At 43.9% G+C, this 26,957-nt stretch overlaps 1 protein-coding gene across 1 annotated transcript in view; it reads right to left on the bottom strand.

Annotated features, from left to right (window-relative positions):
• The window catches only part of SLC44A3 (solute carrier family 44 member 3), a 323,586-nt gene that overhangs the window by 49,048 nt on the left and 247,581 nt on the right, over positions 1-26,957 (bottom strand). The window contains 4 exon segments of the mRNA XM_045036232.1: positions 8,067-8,253; positions 12,773-12,897; positions 14,117-14,206; positions 16,093-16,253. Coding sequence (XP_044892167.1) covers positions 8,067-8,253; positions 12,773-12,897; positions 14,117-14,206; positions 16,093-16,253 — 563 coding nt within the window.

Below are 26,957 nucleotides of genomic sequence, written 5' to 3'. Positions count from 1 at the left end.
TATTAAGTATCTACTATACGTTGGAATTATGCTAGACATCAGCAATTAAGGTGGGGGATGTGAAAGAAGCAAACAAGAAATCAAAAAGAAGATACCATCTGAGGGACTCTCAGGAACTCACATACTGCTTTATTGGTCTATTCACCTCTCCTTCTTCTGGACTGTTCCTAATTTCTCCTTCAACCTCTAAGGGTCCCCCCCCCCATTGTCACGTTCTCTCAATGATCTCACCTCTGGTTTCTCTGAGAAAATTGAAGCAATCCGAAAACCTCTGCCAGTACCTACCCCTGACATCTACCTGCCATCAGCATGAGCCCATTACCTGACCCCTACTTAATATGATAAATTGTCAGTGACCCTAAGGCTAACCCCTCCTCTGGATCTCCCTTCTCACCTACTGATGATAGCTGTTCAGCAATATTCCCCTCTTTTTTCTTTCATCCAAGAATTCCTCTCAACCGAATCATTTTTAACCACTTCTCGTCTTTAACAAAACCTACTCTTGACTCTCCTCCAGCTTCCTTGCCATCTGTCTATTCCTCTTAATTTTTTAAAAATAGTTTATTTATTTATTTATTTTAAAATAATCTCTACACCCAATGTGGGGCTCAAACTCACAACCCTGAGATCACAAGTCACATGCTCTTCTGACTGAGCCAGCCAGGCACTCCTCTGCTCCTCTTTATGGCCCAATTCCTCAAGACTGCCTCTACTTACTCTTTTCAATTCTTTTCTCCCTCTTTCTCTTAAACCCACTGCAATCATGATCCACTCCCTCAAGCGGTTTTGTTTCACCTCTACGTTGCTAAATTCAGTGGATAGTCTTTGGGTCTTATCCCACTTGGTAGCAGCATTTGACACACTGGACGCCACCCACATATCCCTGAAGCCCCAGCCAGCCTCATTTCTGTATTCCTCCTCAGCTCCAGGACCGCTCAACCACTGAAGATTCCCAGAGTATAGTCCTTAAATTTCCACTCTTCTCTCTCTGCACTCATTCTATTCTCATGGTTTTAAATACCATTTATATGCTCCCAAATTTCCAAGTGAGATCTCTAACTGGGACCTCTCCAGAAACTTCAGACTCAACCAGCTAACTGCCCACTTGACATCTCCATCTGGCTGCCGAAGAGACATCTCAGTTAACACAATCAAAACCAATATGATCTCCCCTGAAATGCTCCACTCAGAGTCTTGCCCCATCTCAGCTGATGGCAGTCCCATCCTCCAGCTGCTCACTGCCATCTTTAAATCTCTTTCCTTCACATCCCTCCACAAATAAATCGGGAGATCCTTCAGAATAGACACAGAATCCAATACGTCACATCACGGCCATTATGCTCCTCCCTAGACGGCTGCCTGTAAAACGTCAGTCAGATCATGTAAATATTCTACTTAAAACTGTAATGGCTTCCCATCTCAGATTGGAACCAGAGCTCCTATAAAGGCTGCAAGCCCAGAGGATTTGACCATGCCCTCTCTGACCCCCTTCTGACTCCACTCCAGTGGAAGAGGACTGCCTGCTGTGCCCCCAGTACCCATGCCTCTTGCTGTTCCCTTTGCCAAGAACACAGTCCCTTCCCTTATACAGCCTCATGGCTCTGCCCCTACCGCCTTCAAATCTTTGTTCACATATCCCCTTCTCAATGAAGCCCTCCCCCACTCACCACATTTAAAATTTCACCGCCCCTTGGGGCACCTGGGTGGCTCAGCCACTTGAGCGTCCGACTTCAGCTCAGGTCATGATCTCATGGTTCGTGAGTTCGAGCCCCGCATTGGGCTCTGTGCTGACAGCTCAGGGCCTAGAGCCTGCTTCGGATTCCATGTCTCCCTCTCTCTCTGCTCCTCCCCTGCTCGCACTCTGTCTCTCTCTCTCAAAAATAAATAAAGATAAAAAAAAAATTGTTTTTTAAAATTGCACCTCCTCTTAAGCATTTCTCATTCTTCCCCTCTGCTTTAATTTTCCCCATACCACTTATCAACTTTTAATGTATTGTGAATTCACTTACATATTTTATTTAATGCCTGTCCCCCTATCCTCCTCTAGCTATAAAACTAGAAGGAAAGCTGTACCGTTAGCTTCTACAACAGGGTCTGATACAGTAAATATTCAATAAATATTTATTGAATGAACAACTGAATCAAACTTCCTCAGCATAGCATATGTATATCTCAATGTATCCTATATATCCCTAATATATCCTACTATAGAGATCTGAGACAATTTTCTGGACATCATCCATATAACCTGGAGGAAATTCATCATGAAGCTAACCATAAATCTAGAAACTATAAGCAAGCTTTAAAGCATTTTGAAAGACTAAGGTGACATTCATGATCATATACATGGCAATTTCTCAAGGAAGGCAGTCCAGATGGTTGGGATAATTTCCCAAAGGAAGCAGGCCCAACTTGGAAGGGCTCGACTTTCTAGTACATTCTATATACTGGCCTCTTCCAGCAAATTGGCTCAAGCGTCCTAGTGACATCCCTCCTGCCTGTGTCTCCCACTGGCTCAGCTTCTACTCTGACAGCATGAAGATTAGGGGGAAAGAGAAGAAAATCTCGATGTAGAACCTATGTGTATATCTCATTTCACACAGCACTGATGCAAATCCACTCACTGATTCAGGACACATTTACTGGACTCATTTAGGGGCTGTACGCTGAATAAAGAGACACAGAAAGAAAAAGACATGGCCCCTGCCCTCAGGATGTCCATTCCCTAGTTGGATGGTAACAAGTCATTAACTTGTGTTATTGATCTTCATAGGACTTCTCACCGTCTGACATATATTTACTTATTTATTCCCTCTTTCCCCACTCACTAGTGCCTCTGCCTCATTCACGGCTGTACCTCCAGTTCCCAGGCCTGCAACAGTACACATGCAATGAATATCTGCTGAAAGAACGAAGAATATTAAAAAATGCAAGGAAAATGAAGAAGCACTATTAAGTATGCCTGGGGAATTCATAGATTTTCTAAGAAATATAATATTCAAAGCAATTCTTGGAGAATGACTAGCTTTCTAAGCCGTTTCAGGTAGAAAGGGGCAAGTTGGGAAGAGGAGATGTTTCCAGATGAAGGTCACAGCAGGGGCAAAGGCACGAAGATGTTCATGGAGACTGTTTTCCTTTGCACTTTCCCAAAGGGGCTATAAACTTCCAAAAAGCAGGAGCTGCTTCAAATCTCTCTTGTGCAAGTTCCCTCCACCTGTTCCTAGGACAGGTGGGGGCTGCTAGGAGGTTTTTGTGAACTAATGTCAATCATTTTCTAGATCTCTCATCACTTAAAAAAGAAGACAATTGTCTTTTAAACTGTGCTCTCAAATATGCCAGGCAGAGCGGAGAGTAAAGCTGAAGCTAGTTCCAGGTACTCTTTAGTTAACAGTAATTCCCAATATAAGGAACATATATGGTCCTTTATTTGCAAAGCAAAGTTCTGGCCCCATCTCGGCCTCCTCACATCCCTGTAAAGCATCCGGGGAAAGCATCATTTTTCTATTGCAAAACTGGGGAAAGGGAAGCACAGGAGATTAATGCCCAAAGAAGCCCAGAGCCAGCTAGATCCTGGGTCCCTTGATGGGAGGGACACCCTTTGTCCAACCCTACTACCTCCTTTCCAAGCACGGCCCTCTGCCTGTCCCAAGCATGCCAAATCCATCCCTGTGATCACCTAACTGCAGCACGCAGGGGGAGAAAGTGCCGGCCCAAGATGGGCCTCTTCCACGGTTGACCCTGGGGCTTCCAGACCACCTTAAATGACAACGGCGCATAATGAGACCACGTGGGTTCCTTCCAACCTGCCACCTGCAACTGCTGGGTTCCCAAGGTTATTACAGTTTTCACTTTCTTCCACTGGATTTTAGCACTTTTTGTCACATTGTCGGTAGCAGACAAGTCCCGATGGGCTAATAAATGTCATTGCTGGAGGGCCTTGATGTGCTCTGCTGAAACAATCCCCAAACAAGCCAGAATTTGTCAACTAGCTCAGAGGCTGATTTATAGTCACTGGAGAAATTGCTCACCTGGACAAAAACAACCCAAGTTCACTCTTTCTGTATTTTTTTTTCTTTTCTACACATTAAAATATTAGTTTCTTCAACCATCTGACACGACATTACCCACTGTGGACACCGCCACAGCACTGAAGAACTGGAGGATCCTGTAACTGCCTGAGGGGACGTGAAATGAGACCGTCAGGCGCTGCGTAGCCATCTCTGACCACCCACATCACCTGGCTTCTTTTCACAAGCTCTGAGGGCAGCCCCCAGCCTCCCACAAGTGCGGCCGGGGCATCTCCCAGAGGTCAAAATGACATGAGGCAAAGAAATGACCCGCCCACACCCAGAGTGGTGGCTTGGCACCGAGTGAAAAGGCCTTTGAGAACAAAGGAGTTCTGTGCACCTGGTTCAGCCCACAGGTGAGTGGAAAGGAGAGTCAGGTGGCCTGAGGGGACAGCAGTCTGTTTGTGTTTTGTTTTGTTTTTTTTTTTAACGATGCCCAAGCCCAGGGCGGAGGGAAGGCTACAGCTCTGTGTGATCCCTTCTCTCCTGTAAAGGGAAGATCAGTTAGCTCCCCGGCCTAGGTCAGGCCCCGGGGACCCAGCTTTTCCTGCCCTTCTGCTCCTCACCCTCTTGCCTGGTTTCCTCCTTCCGCTGACAGGGAATGGCCGCACTTCAGCACACGGCCCCTGAGGCGCTCCCTTCGGCCCCACGGAATCACCTTCCTGGCTCCCTGCCTCTCCTGTTCTCAGTCCTGGGGCAGAGGCTACTTCATGCCCCCTAAGTCCTGGGCCCAACTTGGGCCTCAAGGGGAGCTGAAGGGGCACCACGCTGGCAGCTCACTCCCAAGGCAGCCCTGGGCTTGTTCCCTTCCAGCCGCATCCCAATCCCAGGACTGGCTCTCTCCTTGTCCTCTCCTGGTGCTGGCCTGTGACCCCTGTTGAATCCCCTCCGGCTTCTTTCTGCATTTTCTGATCTGGCAATTTCTAGCCCATCCTCTGAGAAGCCCTCCCTGACTCCCAAAGTGGGTTAGAGCCCCGTTCCGCTGCTCTTGGAGCTTCCCCAAATTTTTCCTAGTGTGACATTCATCGATTTTCACCATGAGCGCATGTCTAATTGTCACTGTGTCCTACTCAACTCTAAGTGCTGTGAGGAGAGACCACCATTCCTCCCTAGGGCCTTGCCCAGGGCCTCAGCCCCGAGACGCTCCCCTAACCCTTACGAATTAAAGCAAGAACAAATGAACGTGCCTCACCCCAAAGCACTGTGGGATAACATGGGGACAATTTCCTTCAGCCATGCTCACAGCCGACTGTGAACGGCTGGGGTGGGTGGCTGTGCCCTAGAGGCTGGAGGAGGAATGAAGTTCCTTCCCTGGTCATGAGCCATATTTCCCACGACCTCACCCTTTCTCTGGTGATTCTTTATGGCAGGGGTTCACATACTACAGTCCAACACCCAGTGTGCCACCCCCTGTCACCCCCTGCCACCCTTCCCTCCCAGCCCAAATTGGCTTTGACCTCTGGCCCTGCCATGTTGTCCTGTAACCACAGACCCCAAACACACCATTATGGGCACAGGCCACATCCGCCAGCCAGCTGCTGTGGTCACAATACTGCTTTGACTTGACAGAAAACTGAGGAGGCCCATTCTGTGTCCCAGCAGCCATGGGAAATGTGAGATGGTGGAGAGAGCACGGGTCCCTTCCTAGGGCTCCGGAGCCAGAGAGAGCCTCCCACTTCCTAGCTGCGTGACCTTCCTCAATTCCCTTACCCATAACTGGAGCAGAACAGCGCGTACGACAAAGGGGGACTGCACTGCTTAACACAGAGGACATAAGAAAGGTCTTAATCCCGAGCCAGGAATTTGGGCCCTTTCCAACAAATGCTTGTTTTCTGCACGTACCAAGGCCACTGCCCGCCTTTCTGACCAGGACTGAGACGACCTCATGTGGGCAAACTGGAATTGTTCAGTGTTGCCCTCAGCTGAGACTTCCAATTGCCCCACAACATCTGTTCTTCCCTCTTCCTTGGCAACAGAACTTCTAATTTTTGCACTGCGCATGGCTGCCCCCAATGACACCGCATCTCCCGTCTCTCCCCTGCAGGTAGGTGTTGCCCGGTAACTAGGATGTGGCCAAGGGGGTGGAAGTGAGGGCCTGACTTCGGGAATTGGGGGGCGGGGGCAGAGGGCATGTTCACCTTCCTCTCCACCACCTTCCTAAGGGCTGGAATGACATGGTTGGAGCCTGAGTGTCCGCTTCAGCTACTAGATGGAAGCCAGTGGTAGAGGATGTCAGCCACAAGGTGCTGAAATGAAATGGAAGAAGGATAGTGCCCAGGTCCTTGACCTCTACAGGACCATGCTAGCACGGTGTCTCCTCCTTGCGAACTTCATTTATGTGAGAGAGAAATTACCTTATATCTTATTTAATTCACTGCTTTTTTTAGTCTTTTGTTACTCCCAAACTCATCCTGATTGATTACAGTCACGTATCTGGTTAACCAAGGATTCTTCATGGATAATTATTCTGAGTTCACTGCAGGTCTTCAGAAAGCTTCTAGAGAGCAACAGAAGAGATTGCTCCTAAGCGCGTCTGAGGCTGGAAGTGTGGGCTGTGTCTCCCAGGGAGCCTGCTGACAATCTCGAAGCCATCTCCAATGAGCCTTCTACTCCAGAGGACAGAGAGGAGACCCCAATTTCCTAAGAATCTACAAAACAGCAGTTCTCACATATTTGACCAGAGCTGACAGGGGACCAAATAAACTTGATAAAACGGTAAGGAGTTACATTAGCCTTATTGATTTGACATCTGCTGTGGCTCTTATCTGTCTGGTGACAGTCCCAGAAAGCAACTTACTCTTTCGTACTCCCATCGTAGTGTGGATGTGGGCCTTATCCAAATCAAACACGGGAGTCAGAGACGATCCAGAACAGGGCCGCTTGACATGTGCCTGCGAGCCTAGCTGCGTGTCCTCACAGTTTGTTACTAGCCCACAGCGAGATGCGGAGCTTGAGCCAGAACACAGACCTACTGCTTGACTAAGCCCATCGTTTCCTTCTGGTGACTTCTTTTCCCCCACAGCAAGACTTTCTCCATGAGGGAGTGATATATATTCTGACAAAGCTCCTTACCTCATTTCAGACAGTACTTTACATAGCATTTCTTTGCTCTGTTATGGGGCTTCAAAAATATATAGTTTGCCCTACCTCAAACCAAATGAATCAGCATCTCTGAGGACAGGGCCCAGGCAACTGCATTTTAATAAAGCACCTTAGCTGACTCTGAGGAATGCCCATGGTGGAAAACCATCGTACAGATATAACAGGAAGGTGGAGGATTCAGTATTGTCTTCTCAGGACCTAAGCAATGTGAACGTCCATCTGCACTTGTTTTAAACTTATGCTGGCTCCGCTGAGCACGCCAGACTCTTAACAGGGCCTTTCCTGGGCCCTTCTTGATTGCCCGAATTGAGAGGAGTTGGCAGATTACCTTGGACAAAATTTAAATCCAGAGACATTTGATAGTATTGTTTCCATAAACTTTTTTTTTTTTTTTTTTTTTTTTACTGTTTATTTTTTTGAGAGAGAAAAGCGTAAGCTGGGGAGAGGCAGAGACAGAGAGAGGGACAGAGGGTCCAAAGCGGGCTCTGCACGACAGGCTGACAGTAGTGAGCCCGATGGGGGACTCGAACCCACAAACCGAGAGATCATGACCTGAGCTAAAATCAGATGCTCAACCGACCGAGCCACCCGGGTGCCCTGCTAATACTCTTTCTAGAGGCTTTTGTTCATGTTGTAGTTTTTTCAAAAGCTCTTTTAGTCCTTACTGAATTTGCTCTCTCGAGAAACACACTCAGCTTCTTTAAAGCCAGTATAAAAAAGGAAAAGGATTTTCCTGCTCCCCCTCCCTCCCACGACAGAGCCCCTGGCACCATCACTGCTGTCATCAGACTGCTCCAGTTCCACCGGAGGCTCGGTCCCTACAAAACAGGTCAATGGTTCCAAAATGGCAGGGTCTTCCACGCACAACTCAGAGGCGATGGAACCCTCTACCCTTACCTGCAGTTCCCAGGCTCAGCAGCACGGCCACCCAGAGGACCCAGAAGAAAATGAGGATGGCGAAAGTCCATAGTGGTTGGAACAGCAGGAATGGAGAGTTGCTGATGGCTTTATTTATGACTTGGAAAAGTTCGACTGTCAATTTTATTCTCTTTCTGAAGACAAAAATCAAGCTGAGCAGAACTGCCTGGAGAATAAGGAGTTAGAGCAAATTACTCAAAATGATAACAGAAAGGCTTAAAGCAAACCTTAATATTTTACTGACGTGTCAGCCAACAGCTCCTTTAAGATAGCTACTCATACTTTTATTATAATTAAACAGAAAAATATTCACATCCTAAGTGGGCATCTACCATGTGTTGGCCCCTGTGCTAGATCCTGCAGCTGTAACCATGAACGAGACACAGTCCCTGTCAGAGAACAAGAGAAAACGCAAAGAAAGTCCTCTAGGGTCAGAGAACTGTCTTCTATCTCTCACCTCCTCCCCACAATACGCAAGATACTCAGAGAATGCTCGAAGACTGCAAAAGGCAAGGGATGTAAGTATGAGGGAAAAGACAGTGGTTATGCCTCAAAGCAACCTTCTGTGCCTTCTTCTCTGCTGGTTTTGGCCTCCCTCCATATAAATTTCTTACTAAAGAAAGAAATCACCCTTCACCGCCACATCCCAGCCCAGTCATTGCCATCTCCTCATGCTCTTCACACACAAGCATCGGCACTGACTAGTCTCCACCTGCCACCCATACTCCCGCAACCTAACCTAGAGCACAGCATGTGAATCTCTGCCCATTCCTCTTTTCTTAAAACGGTCTCCTCTCTTGACCTCTGTGATTGTTCTTTCTTCTGGCTCTCCTCCTACCTCTTGTATCTACAGTCTTTGGACTCCTTTTCCTTTGTGGTCTTAGCGTCCTTCCTAGAGGCTGATAACCTTCAAAGAAGAACCTCCAGCCTCACCTCTCTCTAGGTGCTAGATAAACACATCAGTTACCGGCCAGGCCGTGGATGTCATACAGTGTCTCGAATTCATCCCATCCTGAACCAAGTTCATTATCTTCATAGAAGAATCTTCTCCTTCTTCTATATTTCCTATTCCAGTGGCCCTAATTTTTCTGGCCTCTCCAAGAGTAAGGATGGTTCCCCTCTTGTGTGCTTCCATATTATCCCAAACTTAGGAATTGTAGCACTCAGAATTTATACGGCAAATGTTTACTCATCTGACTTTCTCATTAGATTAAGCTCGCTGAGAGCAGAGCCGTCCCTTACTGTCAAGAACTGGCCCAGTGCAGGGCACATTCCCCATCTCCTGCATTCAGTTTCCTGACAGATATCTCAGTCTAACCTCCCCTCTCTTCCCAAGTTTATCAATTATTTCAGGTCTTATCAATTATCTGCACCCAAATAGCCACCTCCTTAGCCTCTGTCTTTAATTCCACTGGTCCCCAACCCCTACCCCTTTCCCTCCTCTAACCCACAGCTAAAGGGGTCTTTGTAAAGAGTAGAATCAATGATGTCACCTCCCAGCTCAAAATCCCTCCATGGTTCCCCTGTGCTTCTGGATAAAGATCAAGGTCATTATCACTACAGATAAGGAACTTCCTGGCATGGCCCCTCCTGTATCTGCCTCTCAGCCTTCTGCCAAAGGAACCTCCACAGCTCCCTCTTGTGTTCATGACAAGATACCCTTTCTCCTTTAGCCTTAGATACCCTTTCTCCCCCAGCTGGGCTGGGGCATTCCTGGCCCAAAGGATCTTACAATCCAGTGGAAGAAAGTTGAAGGAAGGTGGGATAAAATGGGAGCAGAGCCTCCCAACCCAGTCATGGGTGTCTGGAGGAACTGGGGAAGATGTCCGGACCCCTGTAAGTGGTAAAGGCTAAGCAGGAATTTCCAACTCTGCATTCTCGATGCCTACCACAATCAACAAAAAAGAGGAACCTTTTTTGTTTCACTTAAAATTTTCATGAAGCAAAATGATATGATCTTTAGGCAAATAAACTTGGCTTCTAGCTCCTGAGTGGAAAGCTAACATATGTATATTTAAATACATGTGTGTTTTACAAGTTATATATATGCATAAAATACTCCTCTCACACTCTAAGTACACTGCAAGGAAGCGTAGAGTCAACTTTCAGCAGGGATCAACATAACCTACCGGGGATGGTGCCGGGTACCGGGGTGTGGGCCAGGCTGGGCTGAGCAGCAGGGCTGACTTACCATGGGGGCCACGTCCTGGCTTCACTCATCTGGGCTCTAAGCTGCAGGGAGCTGCCCTTCAGCCTGTGCTCCTAGGCTGATGCCCTGAGGTGTGCATTTAAGGCCATTTACCCTCTTTTCTCCATTGCTGCTAGCGCTTATAACAAAACTATTTAAATAATATTCATAGGCAGCCCCCATCTTCCCTGAACCATGTTTCCTAGTTGATTTGTGAGGCAGTTTCTGGGAACTCAGGAGACAGGAACATATCCCAGCCAAGTGTCCTGGTAGCAGACAAGGATCTCCCTGGGAAATCTTCACTAGATGAGACTTTCAGGGTCTCTGTTGGGCTCCAACATACAGGTCAGGGAAGAAGTGAGATGGGCCTCCCACGTGAGCAAGAAGGATGAGGGTTGAAGGAGGCGACCTTTCTCCTGATTCTATTCCCCTCTTGCTAGTGTTGTTTCCCTCTTTTGCTTCTCTGGAAAAGTGGGGTAAGAAAGGCGGAGTGAGGGAGAAGGGGAGCAGCTGCTAACTCCTCTTTCCTCTTGGATACCAGCACTGAGGACAGGGAGTGGTACCTGACTAGGGGACACAGTATGACGTTCTCTCCCTGACCTCTTTCCCTCATCTTGTGCAGGGGTCTGTGGGAGCCAAGCTGGGCTGGCGGGGGGAGGAGCAGGTGGAAAGTGATTTTCTCTTGCCCCATAGCCAGCCCAGCTTCCTAGCCCTGGGTCCCCTGTCAGGGAGCATGAGGGGTGGCTCTCTGTGGGAATGCTGAGTTTCCATGGCAGATGCTCCCCAGGGAGGAGGGAAGTCCGTGGCCCTAGGGGAATCTTGTAGAAATATTCCCATTCAACAGATGAGGAGAGCCAAGCCTAAGGCCAAGACATTTCTGTGAGGTCACACAGTGGGTAGTGGGCCATGGGCTGGGACGTCCGCCTCAGACCGCAAAGGCTGGAATCTTTCCTTGTGCGCCAGGTCATGACATTGCTTGCTCTGTAATTTATCTAGTCATGGGGCAGGTGCTATCTGTGTATTGTATCTTGCTAGCTCTGTTGCCTAGTGCATGGCCCAGTGTATGACAGGGACTCAAGTACACAGCAATCAACAATCTAGGGCTCTTGTGAGGACATGCCCACCCAGCAGCCAGCACGTGGTGGGAACTCAGTAAGTAGCTGTGATAGGTGTGCCAAAGCAATGGCGTATGAGCTGTGGTTCACTTCTACCCTCTATACCATCCCCTGAACAGTCCTCACAGACACAGGTGCAAACAGCCTTTCTTCCTTCACAGCCTCACCTCTCACCAACCTTAGTGAAGAGAACTTCCCCTGACTTTGGTGTCTGGTGGCTGTTACTGGTTCAGTGTGTGGAGACAAAGGGAGCCCTGGGGAGGGCTAAGGGAGAAGGTACACTCTCCCCCCCAGCTTGGAGACCTGCTCCCCACCCCCTCCTCCATGCCCAACAGCTCGGCACCGGCTGGGTCACAGGGGATTCCTTTTTTCTCCAGCCTCCTTTTCAGGCCCTTGGAGCAGTTATGGGCTTGGTCCCTGCCTGAGGCAGGACAAATCAGAAGCTTTACTTAATCACACACTTGCTTCCTGAGATGCAGTTTATGTGAAGAACACAAACCTGAAACCTCACTAGAAATGAGAAAATGTGAAGACCACCAAATAGGGGAACTGAAGGATCTCCTCAGGAGAGAAGTGAGTTGTGAGAGAGTCTGCGTTTGCTGGAAGAATTAAAGGGCTTGTGGAAAACCTAGCTGTGGCTCATCCACAAAACGGTTAGCAAGCAAGGCACAAGCAAGGATGGCCGTGGTCCCTCCAGGGCCTTGTGATTCTAGCCCATTTAGTGCCACCTGGGGAGTGACCTCAACGGTTCGCAACAGCCAACCTCTCTCCCGCAACAACCAGTATCTGCTGCCTCCATAACTCCGCGTGTGCCTGTTTTCATCTAGGGAGCTCACAGAGGTGGCGGCAGGTTCTCTGAAAACCAAAATAACCCAGTGGCCAGCAGGTCTGGAAATAAAGGACTCTCTGTGTTCAAGGGCAGTGGGAGCTGTCACACCCTGGAGGGAGCAGAGCATCCATTGGCTGGAACGGGGGAGTCTGCTCACAAACAGGAAAGAGGAACTGTCGTAAGTCTGCCCCCCTCCAGGGTCCACCTTATAGCTGCTTGGGGGTAAAAATGGTTCTACTGTCTTCAAGGAAAACGAATCAGCACAGGTAGGAAATTAACCTCTGAGAGATGGCAGAAATGACTTGGAAAGAAGGTAAGGCCTTCTTTTTTCCTGTTTTTTGGAAGGTTTTGATTTATCCCTATGCAGGTATTGCAAATAAAAGAGAGAAAGTCCTAAACATGTATGTGTATTCACCATACTATTACGTAATGCATACTCTGAGATTAAAAAACAACAACAACAAAACCAAATTCTAGTTGTTTTTGGTTAAATTATTTGGATTTCAGAGTTCTAGCGAGCTACTTGACCTCCTGCTGGAAGAGTGTCTCTTACCGTGATTACTGTAGATACAAGAGCAAACCCCAGCAAACACTTCATATTTTCCCTTTCTGTGTCCAATTCTATGCTGAGGTCATGGGTATAGTCGTAATACAGCCACCATAAGACACCACAGACAACTAGAAGGCAAAACACCAGGGGAACTCAGCACATGCGCATGGGATAACCGCCTCCCCCAACCCCCAGCACTGGGTGGCCTGGCTCCGGCAGTGGGTCCCACAGGCCTGGGGCTTGATGTGTAACAACCGACCCTCTGCAGGAGCTGGGCATGGCCAGGGTGGCCTCCCCAAGGACCGCCCAGACCCTCAGTGGCTGCTTGTCCTTGGGAGGCACGGGAAGGTGATGCTAGAACACAGGTGCATCCTGTCAGCCCAGCCTACAGACTGGGCATGGGCGTGAGCAGGGAGGAAAGTGCACGGACAGGACAGTGAGGGGAACAACATTAGAATCCAAAGTCTAGACCTGCCCAGTGAGCTCCACTGGTGACAACTCCTGTGGGAACTGGGAGGTCGGCTTGGCGGTCACAAGACAGGGTAGACACTCTGATATTGCAACCGCTCTCTGTTTAAACACTACAACGCCACCTACAGCACCACCACAGGAAGGTCATGTTCGTCTTTACTTGTCCTAAGTGAGAAAGTGTCCATCACAAGCTGTGGTGCCTGTCTTCCAGCATGGCACGCTGTGCACCTGTGAGGCGTAGGGCTAAGTTGCTGAGGGCAGATTAAGGGGAATGAGACTCTATAGTCATATCGATTATTAAAAGTTAAAATGTCCGAAGCCAGTTGGTAAATAGCTGCTGCCTTGAACTTCCTGTGTGCGCCTACCTCTCAGACCTCCTTTCCTGATAACTCTTGGATGGACCCACATTCCAGCCACAAAAGGGGAACCAGCAGGTACAGGAGAGGCTCTTTGGGACCCTCCCCAGCTCAGGGCCTGAGTCTTTTTAGACTGGAGGCTTTGCATGACAACTGTGGGAACCCAAGATCAATGGTTGATGTGGAAGTTCAGAAGACATTCTTTAAAAGGCTTCCACAAGACTTGGAGTCGTCTGTTAATGGTATGGTCACCAGGACCACTCTGGATTGGCAGGCCTGACTAAGCAGCAGCCGAGTGCAGCAGAGACAACAGATTGGCATCAAATTTGCTAATATCTGCAACACAAACAACTCCCTTTGTCCTCTCTGGGCCCAAGTTTTCTCATATGTAAAATGACAGGGTTGGATGAGAGACTCTCTGAGCCCCATTTAGCTTAAAAGTGCCAACTTGTAAGTTCCGTACTTAATGGAAAGGCTTTGCATTTAATCAAAAAGAAATCAATCAAGTAGAAATACTTACACAGCAGTCCCGAAATAGTCAGTGCAATGAAAATGTGAACCAGAAGGGTGGTGATGAACCAGAAGGTGAACATCATGGCCAAAGACAAGGCTGAAAAATTAAGCAAAATATATAAACCCCAACAGCAACCGAGGTGTGAAGGTAATGATGGCAGGGCTTTAATGACTCCCAGAGGAGGGAGGACTGAGAATTTCCTTCAATCGCTAAATATCTTAAAGATCTACTAAAAAAAATAACAAGACATACACAGGGTACTGTCTAAAGCATATATAAGTTCAGTCTGCTACAGTAAGCCAGTTTCTGAAATCCTAGCAATTCTTCTTTTATTAATTTTTTTTAAATCAGGTCTTATTCCCAAATACCCAAAATGTTTTTTTAAGTCCTAATAATAATAATAATAATAATAATAATAATAATGGTTTATTATTGACCACACTTAATTCTTTTCACTTCTTATTGGGCTTATATAAAGTTTTAACTTTAAATGTTCTCAGGAATTCTTATTAAATATGAAAAATTAATGCCTTTAGAAATGAAAAATTTAAGGTTCCAATTATATGGTAAGCTGTATATGTAAAAAAATCCGCATATTATTTTCCAGTATTTGGGGTTTTAAGCTTATGACCTTATGTTAAGTATTGCAGTGAGTTTATATATAATTTTACATTTTTCCTAAACAAGAGATCAGTGTTACTTGGGGCCGCCTGGGTGGCTCAGTAGGTTAAACATCCAACTTTGGCTCAGGTCATGATCTCACCGTTTATGGGTTCGAGCCCCGCGTGGGGCTCTGTGCTGATAGCTCAGAGCCTGGAGGCTGCTTAGGATTCTGTGTCTCCCTCTCTCTCTCTCTGCCCCTTCCCCACTCATGCTCTGTCTCTCTCAAAAATAAACATTAAAAAAAAAAAAGAAATCAGCATTACTTACAGACACTTTGGTGTAGTGGTTAAGAATGTGGATTTGAGGATCAGATACATCTGGGTTGGGTCTCAGCTCTGCCACCTACTCTACTCACTGCCTGACTTTGGCCAAGTCACTTAACCTCTCTATGCCTCAGTTTCCCTTCCTACAAATGGTGACAGGATTCTGACAAGGCTTTAATGAGTAAAGTAAAGTAAGCACAATGCCTGGCACATCTGGGCCCTAAGAAGTCCGGAAGTTACATAATGGTGATGAGTTAAGTATTCCCAAGGATTCAGGAATTAGTAACATTTTGGTAAGGAAATTAGGGAAAATCTGATGAGTAAACTGGCAAAATCATGGCTGATCAAAGAATTCCTTTCAACAAAAAGGTTGGGAAGCAGCCACTGGAGAAGGGGTAGATAGCAGGCCACTACGAGTGCCCACACAGCAGAATGTAGCAACTTGTTCAAAGAGAAAGTCAACTCTTAAAGGGGCTCATCAAGTTGAAATGGGAAGTTAAAGGGTCAAGAGTGGGTAGCTGCTTCCAGAAATGCCCAGAAGAGGCATGTCACAGCTCAAGGCCTTGACCTGCCTATAACCCAAAGCAGGCAGTTGGCTACCTCAGGCCATTGCCTTCTGATGCTATTCAACACAGATACACACGCCTCCTTCTCTTGCTCCCATGCGGCCTTCTAATCTGGCTTGCCTATGGGGAGAGGGCATTCTGGCCAGAAGACATGGCTTTCTTTTCCCCCTGACAGTTGTACTTTTCATGACCAGTTAGCAAATTGGCAATATGCTTTACACATCCATCCTTATGCAGAGCTGAGGACCAGGTACCGGAACATGGCCACTATGTTAAGACAACCCACACTCGGTGAGGCCTCTTGGCAGAGAGCCAGCTGGTGTCTCCCTAATTTTATTGTCCCCTCTCCCACTTGAACCTGAAACACTGAAAATCTTTATAAAGAAAACATGTGAACTTTTATCTTTAAGAGGCTAATTCTCATCATACAACATACGCAAGTGCTAGAAACTTTGGCAGAGTCACTGAAAGAAACGCAATTTAAAGTTACCTAATGCGAGGATACACAGACCAAGGATTGTGTCTCTTCCTGACATTATTCCACTTAGAATTTGATGGAGGGTGTCAACATCATTTATCAAAACAGATGCAAACAAGGAATAGCACTCGGGTGTTTGAGGGACGCATCTGTTAAACAAGGGGAAAGACTTGCTAAAAAGAAAAGAAGAAACGGCAAAGATATTTAATTAGTTAACTTAAAAAAATGCTTATTTAAAAATTTCAACAACCAAGAAAGCATAAGATCTGCAGTAATAAGAAGAAGTTTAGCATCCTGTTTGCAAAATACACCTTGGAAAGCCAGGCAAGGGGCACCTGGGTGGCTCAGATGGTTAAGTGTCCGACTCTGCATTTCAACTCAGGGCATGATCTCAGGGTTCATACAATTGAGCCCCCCATCAGGTTCTGCACCGACAGCATGGAGCCTGCTTAGAATTCTATCTGCCCCTCCCCTGCTTGCTTTCTCTCTCTCCCTCAAAATAAATAAATAAACATAGAAAGAAAGAAAGAAAGAAAGAAAGAAAGAAAGAAAGAAAGAAAGAAAGAAAGAAAGAAAGAAAGAAAGAAAAGAGAAGAGAAGAGAAGAGAAGAGAAGAGAAGAGAAAAGAAAAGAAAAGAAAAGAAAAATGAAAAGAAAGCAAGCTCTTTCTGTACGCTCTGCTACAGTAATTAGCTGATGCTCTGGGTGGGGAATGATGATGGGGACCCAGAGAAACTGGAACGCTACACTTGGAGAGTGACATTTCTGATTCTCCTGTCTTGGCCCTTTTTGGATACAAACTACCAACTCCAACACAAGAATGGCATTTAAGGAACTGGTAGAGATAAGAGCTGGTTTAACTGGAAGTTGGGTCAATGAAACTACCATTCTGTCCTCTTTGAGAAGGTAGGTGCATAAGGCTTGAGAGGCTTGCTACGAACAGAGTGGATAGCGAGCGATGAATATGTGAATAAAGCTGTGGTTGGTAACTGCCTTGGGTAGATGAAAAAGCTGATCTTTTTGGGGTCCCTTCCTGGAACGTAAAAATGCTCAGGGATATCCATTCTAATGACAAAAATTTTTTTAATGTTTATTTATTTTTGAGAGATAGAGACAGAGACAGAGACAGAGAGAGAGAGAGAGAGAGAGAGAGACAAAGCAGGGGAGGAGCAGACAGAGAAGGAGACAAAGAATCCGAAACAGGCTCCAGGCTCCAAACTGTCAGCACAGAGTCCGACACGAGGCTTGAAGTCATGAACCAAGAGATCATGACCTGACCTGAAGTTGGACACTTACCGGACTGAGCCACCCAACAGTGGAAATAATCCCAACCCAAGAAGCATCAAATTATCAGACACATTGCTAAAAACCAAGCATTTTTTTGAAATGTGTGAAGATGAAACAAGGGAGAACCCAAATGCAAACAATATTGTATTATCATGAAGAAAAATGGCTTCTGAACTTTCAATGAACGCAACATAGAACATAGAAGAATCTCTCTCAGGAAGTCATAACATTACAGGAATAGTTCCTGACTCCCTGAATAGTGATTCAAGAGAAGAGTAAAACAACTAAGCAGTTTTTCCCTAGTTAAAAAATTTGAAGGTGTAATACAGTCACATGGCTCAAGTTCCAGAAGGTACAATAGAACGAATAAATTGTGAGAAATGGCTGTCTCTTCTCTTTAAGGAAAATTATTTCTTCACAGGCAACTGTTGTTTTGGTTTATCTAGTGTATCATCCTAATTTCTCTCTCTCTCTCTCTTTTTTTTAAAGTAAACTGTACGCCCAATGTGGGGCTCAAACTCAAAACCCCAAGAACAAGAGCTGCATGCTCTGCTGGCAGAGCCAGCCAGGTGCCCCTCTATAAATTGTTCTAGAGACTTTTAAAAACATATGTGAGTATAACAGGAAATTTAAATGGAAGTCTATAGCTGAAGCTCAAAGATAATAAAAATTATACTCCAAAATGAGATGCCAGACCCCACCATTCTGGGCTTGCCAAAAACACTGTTTAGAAAACTAGGTGGCTTGTCCTTACCACCCCTATGTTCCACAGAGAGTATAAAAGGGTTGGGAGTTGGAGATTAGAAGAACGTTTTAGAAAATAAACTTATAATTTTGGAATAATTTTTGAGTTACAGAAAACTTGCAAAGATGCTACAGAGAGTTCCTGTGTATACCTCACCCACCTTCCCCTAACATCTTACATAACCACAGTACATTTGTGAAAATTCAGAAATTAGCATTGGTACTATACTATTAACTAAACTACAGTCTTTATTTGGATTTTACCATTTTCCACTAATGTCCTTTATTTTCTCTTCCAGGATCCAATCCAGGATGCCCCGTTGCATTTAGTTGTCATGTCTCCATCGGTCTATGACAGTTTCTTAGTCCTTCTTTGTTTCCCATGACCTTGACACTTTTGAAGATTCATGGTCAGGTATTTGGTAAATTGTCCCTCACACTGTACAATGTCCCTCATGTTTTCTCATAATTAGACTGCTGTTTTTGGGTTTGGGGGAAGAACACCATGGAGGTGAACTGCACTTTCCATAGAACCACACTGGGGAACATGAAGAACAACATGACATCACTGATGAAGTTAACCTTGATCACGTGGTTAAAGAAGCTGGTATCTGCTAGGTTTCTCCATTGGCATGTTACTATTCTATATTCTACAGAATATATTCTATATTCTTTGGGAGTGAGTCATTAAGCCCAGCCCACTCTCAAGGGGAGGGAAGTTAAGCAGGACGTATCTACAAATATTATTCGGGATTCTTTTGTAAAGATTTATTCCTTTGTGCACTCCTCCCATTTATTTATTCAATCATTTATCAGTGGACTCATGGATATTTACTTTGCTCTTGAGGTTATAATCTAGTATGATCATTATTTATTCTGTTGCTCAAATCATTCCAGCTTTGGCCACTAGGAGGTCTTTCATGTTGGCCCTGGGTAATTTTGACACACCCTACCTTTTTTTGTTTCCTGGAGAACATTTTCACTTTCTGGCTCTGTAAGATTATGCCAAACTATTTTCCTTATCTAAGCCCTAAAATCAGTCAATACCTTGGAAAATGGTATTTAGAAACCAATATCTGGGTAGTAGGTATGCTCATTGCTACTGGGGTGTCACTGATCCTGGGCCCTCTTATAATCAATCCTCGTATGTATTGTCAGAATTGCTAACTAGTTTGTTTGTGACAAACAAACTTGCCAACTAGAGCATGGTGCTTATGTACAGTTATTTTTGTCTTCAGCTCATGGTATTTAGTCACAAAGCTGTTTTCCAAAGTACTTAGGTCAGGTCCTTTTCTCTCTTTCCCCTTCAGTGAGGTTATGTCATATATTCGTATTAAGTTAAATTCATATGTCGTGGTCTACATTCTACCCCGAGAACTCTTGATATTTTGGTTGATTTTATTTTTTATTTGGATACAGTAAAGTTGACTCTCTACAGGCATTGGTAAGTACACTGAATCATGTAAAAGAGAAATTCTAAAGACTTTTTGTTTTTTGAAAGAGAGAATTTTCACATGAATCCATCCATGCTTCCCCCCCACCCCCCAAGGGAAAGAAGGTGAGAGATACCACTCCCAAGTCAGATGAGAAGGGTTTCCTGGAAAACTCAGAGGGCTCAGATGACACCATGGGTTAAGGTCTGAGCCCTGGGAAGTGGAGGCTAGTGTCCTTGGTGTCCAAGAGAGCTACATAGAAAATTGTAGGGCCCTCAGCAGAAAGAAGCTGGAAGTGGCTGCTTAATGTCACAGGACGAAGGAAGACTTAGCAAATAACCAGCCAGAGCAGAGATGCATTTGACCATGTAAAGAGTACTGCAGCTGAGAGAGCCCCAGGGACGGGAAATCTCCAAAGAATCCAAAAAGTCTCTATGGAAGAAAGCTGGCTGGAACACCTCCCAAACCCAGAAAACTGGTACTTGTATCAGTCAAATAAGAACACCCCTATTCCCTCTTAATCCTCCTCACTTTTGCTGTGCCAGGCCTGAGAGTCAGAAGCCTGTCTCAGTGGACTGGCAGAGAAAGAGATGAGGAGGAGAAGAGAATGGAGCAGAGGACTGCAGCCCCCTTCCCTAGCCAAAGCCTTCCCATCTGCTCCTGGCCCACGCTGGGGGAGGGAGAAGTTTCAACTGTCAGTCAAGTCTAAAGTCTATCATATTGGACTGAACATTTTAATTACTGGATGGAAAGTATCTATTACAACTTAAAGTGACTGAGTAATTATTGCTTAAAAGTAACCAAAGCAGTCTTGGGAACTGTGTTTTCATTCAGGGACAGAGAAAAACTAGTCCCACTGAATAAATTTAAAGAGACAGAAAGTAGGAGCAAGAGAAATTAAGAATCATTCACAACTCCACCAAACAAAAGTAAAATGCCAAGAAATTAACTTAATCAAGGAGGTGAAAGACCTAATCTCTGGAAAGTATAAAACACTGATGAAAGAAATTGAAGACAACACAAATGGAAAGATACTCCATGCTCATGGGTTGGAAGAATTGATACTGTTAAAATGTCCATACTACCCAAAGCAATCTACAGATTCAGCGTAATCCCTATCAAAATACCAAAAGCATTTTTTTCACAGAACTGGAACAAATAATCCTAAAGTTTGCATGGAACCACAAAAGACCTTGAATATCCAAAGCTATCTTGAGAGAGAAGAACAAAGCTAGAGGTATCATAATCCTAGATTTCAAGATATACTACAAAGCTATAGTAATCCAAACAGTATGGTTCTGGCACAAAAACAGACCCACAGATCAATAGAACAGAGTAGAGAGCCAAGAAATAAACCTACATTTTTATGGTTAATCAATCTAGAACAAAGGAGGGAAGAACATGCAGCAGGGAAAAGATGGTCTCTTCAATAAATGGCGCTGGGAAAACTGAACAGCCATATGCAAAAGAATTAAACCGGACCACTTTCTAACACCACGAACAAAACTAAACTCAAAATGGATTAAAGATCTAAATCTAGACCTGAAACCATAAAACTATTAAAAAAAAAACATAGGCAGTAATTTCTTTGACATTGGCCTTAGCAACATTTTTCTAGATATGTCTTATCAAGGAAGGGAAACAAAAGCAAACATCAACTATTGGAACTCCCTCAAAATAAAAAGCTTTTGTATAGTGAAGGAGACCATCAACAAAACAAAAAAGCAACCTACTAGCCCTAGCCCTAACCCTTACTGAATAGCAAAAGATATATGCAAATGATATATCTGATAGGCAGCTGATATCCAATATATAAAAAGAACTTCTACCACTCAACACCAAAAAACCAATAATCCAATTAAAACATGGGCAGAAGACCTGAATAAACATTTTTCCAAAGAAGACATACAGATGGCCAACAGACCCACAAAAAGATGCTCAACACCACTAATCATCAGGGAAATGAAAACCAAAACCACAGTGAGATATTACCTTACCCTTTTCAGAATGGCTAGAATCAAAAAGACAAGAAATAGCAAGTGTTGGCAAGGATGTGAAGAAAAAGGAAACTGCACTGTTGGTGGGAATATAAATGGATGCAGCCACTGGGGAAAACAGTACAGACGGTCCTCAAAAAATTAAAAATAGAATTACCATATGATCTAACAACTCTACCACTGGGTATTTACATCCCAAAAAAACAAAAACACTATTTCAAAAAGATATATACACTTCTATGTTTTTGCAGCATTATTTACAATAGCCAAGATACGCAAGAAGCCCAAGTGTCCATTGATACATGAGTGGATAAAGAGGTGGTACATATATATAACTATATAACTATATATATAACTATATATAACTAAGTATATATATACCTATATATATAACTATATACATATAACTATGTGTATATATAACTATATACATACAACTATGTGTATATATAACTATATACATATAACTATGTACATATAACTATACATATGATTATATATATAACTATATATACAATTATATATATAACTATACAACTCTCTATATATAACTATACAACTATATATATATAACTATATATACAACTACATATATAACTATATATATAAAAAACTATATACATAACCGTGTATATATATAACTATATATAACTATGTGTATATATATAACTGTATATATATATAGCTATGTATATATAACTATATACAACTACGTATATATAACTATGTATATATATATAACACTATATATACATATGTAACTATGTACATAACTATATATATACATAACTATATATATATGACTATGTATATATATATATATATAACTGTATAGCTATATATATAACTATATAATCATTCAGCCCTAAAAAAGAATGAGATCTTGTCATTTGCAACAGCATAGATGAACTTGGAGGTTATTATGCTAAGTGAAATAAGACAGAGGAAAAAAATACCATATGATTTCATTTATATGTAGAATCTAAAAACAAAGAAATGAACAAATAAACAAAACAAAAAACAGACTCATAAATATAGAGAACTGATAGTTGCCAGAGGGGAGGTAAATAGGAGAATGGTGAAATAGGCAAAAGGGCATTAAGAGGTACAACATCCAGTTACAAAAGACCTAAGACACAGAGATGAAAAGTACAGCATAGGGAATATAGTCAATAATATTGTAATATCATTTGGTGACAAACGCCATTGTGAGCACTGAGTCACGTATAGAATCAATATGTTGCACATCGGAAACTAACATAACTCTATGTAATACTTTAATAATAAATAAAAAGAGACACAAAAATAAAATTGCTCTCTGACTACATCCTATAGGTTATGATTGCTTGATATAAGTTATATGAGCAAATACGTGCACATATATATACACTTACATGTATGTGAACACATAAATTATACTTAGTATACAGCATACTGCTCTATAGTCTTTTTTTTTTAATTAATTTATTTTGAAAGAGAGAGAGCATGCACATGAGTTGGGGAGGGGCAGAGGGAGAGACAGAATCCCAAGCAGGCTCTGTGCTGTCAGCGTGGAGCCTCACTTGGGTTTGATCCTACAGACCACGAGACCATGAGCGCCAGAACCCAGAGTCAAACACTTAGCCGACTGAGCCACCCATGTGCCCCTGTAGTCTGTTTTCTTCTTAAAACGAAAACATCTTGCAGCTCTGTCTATATCAGTATATAAGGGATTCCCTTTACTTTTACTGAAATAACATTTCCATAGAGTGAAATATACAGATCTTAAATAAACAATGAGGACCTCTGACAAATATAGATGTTCATGTAACTATCACCCCTTTCAAGATGTAGGACATTTCTATCATCCCAGACAGTCCTTTCAAACCTTCTTCCAATCAACCTCCAACACTTAGAGGCACTATTAATTTGATTTATACAGCTATAAACTACTTTTGATTCTTGCCATGTTCCTATTTCAGTGGAATCATCCAGTACGTATTCTTCTGTGTAAAGCTTCCTCCACTTAGCTGTGATGTGTATTGCTGGTTCATTCCTTTTAGTTGCACGCCCCTCTCTTGGCCAGTCTGCAATGCCATGGTCTGGTTACTGCTGGTATGTTGGGGCACATGTTTGTCTTGTTTTATGTAAATAAAGGCTATTGCTAGCAGGGATCTTGGAGGCCAAAATGCCGCAAAAATTGGTGGGCATGGGTGGAGCATTTAAGATCTGTTAGAGTGCTTGCCGCCTAACTTAAAGGCTCCTGCATTAGGACGGTTGGTCGTGGAACAGGTTAGATTAACACTAGGTCACCTGCCAACCTCAAGAAAACTGTGCGATGAGGCACGCTGTAAAACACAATCCCCATCACAGCAGTGGCTCCCTCTCTGGTATTAGTTTAGCTGGGAACCCGAAGGCCTAACTAAAAGGAATGAGATCCTCTGTATCCAGAGGGCTGAGCAGGTCACCTTCCGGGGCACTCGCTTATTTTGTGTCTAAGAACTACACTCCTGGAAGTTGCAGGTATGTAGCAAAAAAAAAAAAAAAAAAAAAAAAAGTTTCACCAAGAACAATGTGTAATTACAATGGCCATTATGGTGAACTTTCCAATTAGACAAGATCATTCCTTTAAGAAGTACACTCCAAAGCAAAGCAAGAGTTCCCAAATTAAACAGAATGGGATACCTGTTGCAGCTGGCATGCAGAAGCCTCCAAAAGATTTCAAGATTCCAAAATAGCTTCAGTGAAAGATTCATTACAAAAGTCTAATGAAAAAGGAGGAAAGGTATCTAACGCAAGACTAAGACTGTGGTAACTCTTACTGCTCCCCTCTACTCTTTGAGTACCCACCCCAGTAAGCCTCAGGCTGAACTGGCTTCCCATTCTGAAGAGACTGGGACACAGTGACCTTTTGAAATAAGACCATTCCAGGCTACAGGTGATCCACTTCAGATATCTCTCACTCCTTGGTCAAAGGTCGAACTAACGGCCATAGTTAAAGTGTTTCTTCAACTCCAGGAGGATCCTCAAGAGTTTTTATAAATTACCTCCTGGGGTGCCTGGGTGGTTCAGTCGGTTAAGCATCCGACTTTGGCTCAGGTCATGATCTCACAGTTTGTTAGTTCGAGCCGCATGTGGGGCTCTGTGCTGACAGCTCAGAGCCTGGAGCCCACTTCGGATTCTGTCTGTCTGTCTGTCTCTCTCTCTCTCTCTGCCTCTTCCCCACTGGTGGTCTCTTTCTCTCTCTCTCTCTCAAAAATAAACATTAACAAAAATAAAAAAAACCAAAACAGATCACCTCCTGAACCCAGTTGAGAGAAGGGAATAAAAATTCACCATTGTCCCTTCCTTTCCACATACACATACATTATCCCTTCCTTTCTGTCCTGGGAATAACTATTTCCTTCTTGCTTGTCTCCTTTTGCATCTTAAGAACATAGCCTGACTTTCTTTTTTTCTGCCTGGGATATGCAGATTGTTGGTTCTTTCCTGGGCTGTCTTTGCAAGCGACTTTAGATCTTGTGAAGATGCTATATTTTACACAACCCTCTTTGAGGATGCCTCTTGGGTCCAGGGGGTTGTTTAATATTGCCAAAAATATTCACTGTTTGACCTGGCTGGAACTTGACAAGATATTTGAAAGGACTTAATAACTCCAGAATCAGAAATCTGGTCAAATTGGAAACTGATATTCAGAGCCTGAGAGGAACTTTTTTTTTTTGGAGGGGGGGGTCTTCTGCCCCCAAGCTAAATGTACCCAGAGGAAAAGAAGGTATGCCTATAGGTGGGTGGGTGTGTATTTATACACACTTTGATATTAGGTGGCAACCCAGTTCTCTGAGGAATTAAAAACAGCCGTCCTGGTTTTATAAAGCTGTCTTCACAGGGCCAGAGGTGTGACTCCAGAAACAATTCAAAGAACACCAGTCCTTTCTACCAATTCCCAAGCCTCCCCTATTTATCTCAAAAGGCTGGTAAGTATAAAACTTTTGGCTTTAAGGAGATCAAAGTCATTGGGGGGGCAGGGTAGTGGAGTGTTTTCCCTGTGCCTTTAAACTGTCCTTGCTCAGTGTTCTGTCTAGTGTTCTCCTGGGCTTTTCCAGCCCATCTCTTTGAAGTGCAAATTTTAGGGAGGTATTCTTATCAAGAAAAAACAAAAGGGGGAAAGGTCATTTGGAACCTGACTTGCCAAAGACAACACATCTTCAGTGTCTTCTCCACAAATATTTTTTAAAACGCTGTAGTCATCTCGATAGTTCAGCTTAACTTATTCCATCTACGGGAAAAACTAACTCAGATCCAAATTTTATAACTAGTCAATTTCATACCTATTTCATGGCAGGTAATTTTAAAATAGAAGCTGTAAGTTTTCTGTCTCTCTCAATGTTCCTGTGTGTCAAATGAAAGAGGACTTCAACTACCTCATTTTTGACATCAGTTTGTATTTTCTCACCGATTAAGTTCTTTCCAGTTTATCTCTTAACTCAGGCAAAAGACCTGGTGGGGAAGGCATCCCAGGATGGGACCGAAACTGCCCCTCAAGCAGTAAGGACCGTCTGGAGCCTGCAAGACCCCACAGGACTGACCTCAAGACAATGATCAGCTTGACTTTCACTGTCCCCCTGCACCTACCCATCGACCTTTGTTTCAGATTTTCCTAATATAAAACCTGGGAGTATTTTCGGCACTTTGAGACAGTCTTTGAGACACTAGTCAGCTGTGGTCCTGATAGGGGACTCGCTGAAATAAATTTTCTTGTTTCCCCACCACTGGTCTCTCTGCTTTTGGATCTTGTTAGCGGTAAGTGGCCGAACCTGGTCTGCTTGGGGCCCCCAGAGCCAGGTGCTATGTGCCCCTGCACACCGTGTACATATATATGTATGTATGTATATGTATGCTGTAGTTATGTGATATTTTCTACCTTCAGATGGTATTGCTAAAATTAATCTGTAAAAGAGCTCTATTTAGATGGTTTGAAGGAAAGTGCTCATATAGTTTGGCCATTCTAAAACTCTTAGGTAGAAACTAGAAACCCAGGGGCGCATGGGTGGCTCAGCTGGTTAAGAGTCAAACTTCAGCTCAGGTCATGATCTCTCATGGTTTGTGAATTTGAGCCCTGCGCTGGGTTCTTTGCTGTCAGCACAGAGCCCGCTTTGGATCCTCTGTTCCCCTCTCTCTCTGTCCCTCCTGTGCTCATGCACACACACATTCTCACTCTTTCTCCAAAATAAATAAACATTAAAAAAAAAAAACCCAGAAACTAGAAACCCAAATGTTTTTCAAATTCACCTGATTTGGAAAAATATTTGATATGAGAGCTAACTGAAGTTTGATGGTTTAATTAAACAGACGTGTCTTTAGGGTGGTCAAGATTAAATATAAATTTTTTTTTAACGTGTATTTATTTTTGAGAGAGCGCGAGAGCGGGGGAGGGGCA

The sequence above is a fragment of the Felis catus genome, chromosome C1, assembly GCF_018350175.1.
Source record: "Felis catus isolate Fca126 chromosome C1, F.catus_Fca126_mat1.0, whole genome shotgun sequence".
Taxonomy (NCBI): domain Eukaryota; kingdom Metazoa; phylum Chordata; class Mammalia; order Carnivora; family Felidae; genus Felis; species Felis catus.
The sequence above is the reverse complement of the archived record's forward strand: the minus strand, read 5'-3'. Positions and strand labels throughout refer to the sequence as shown.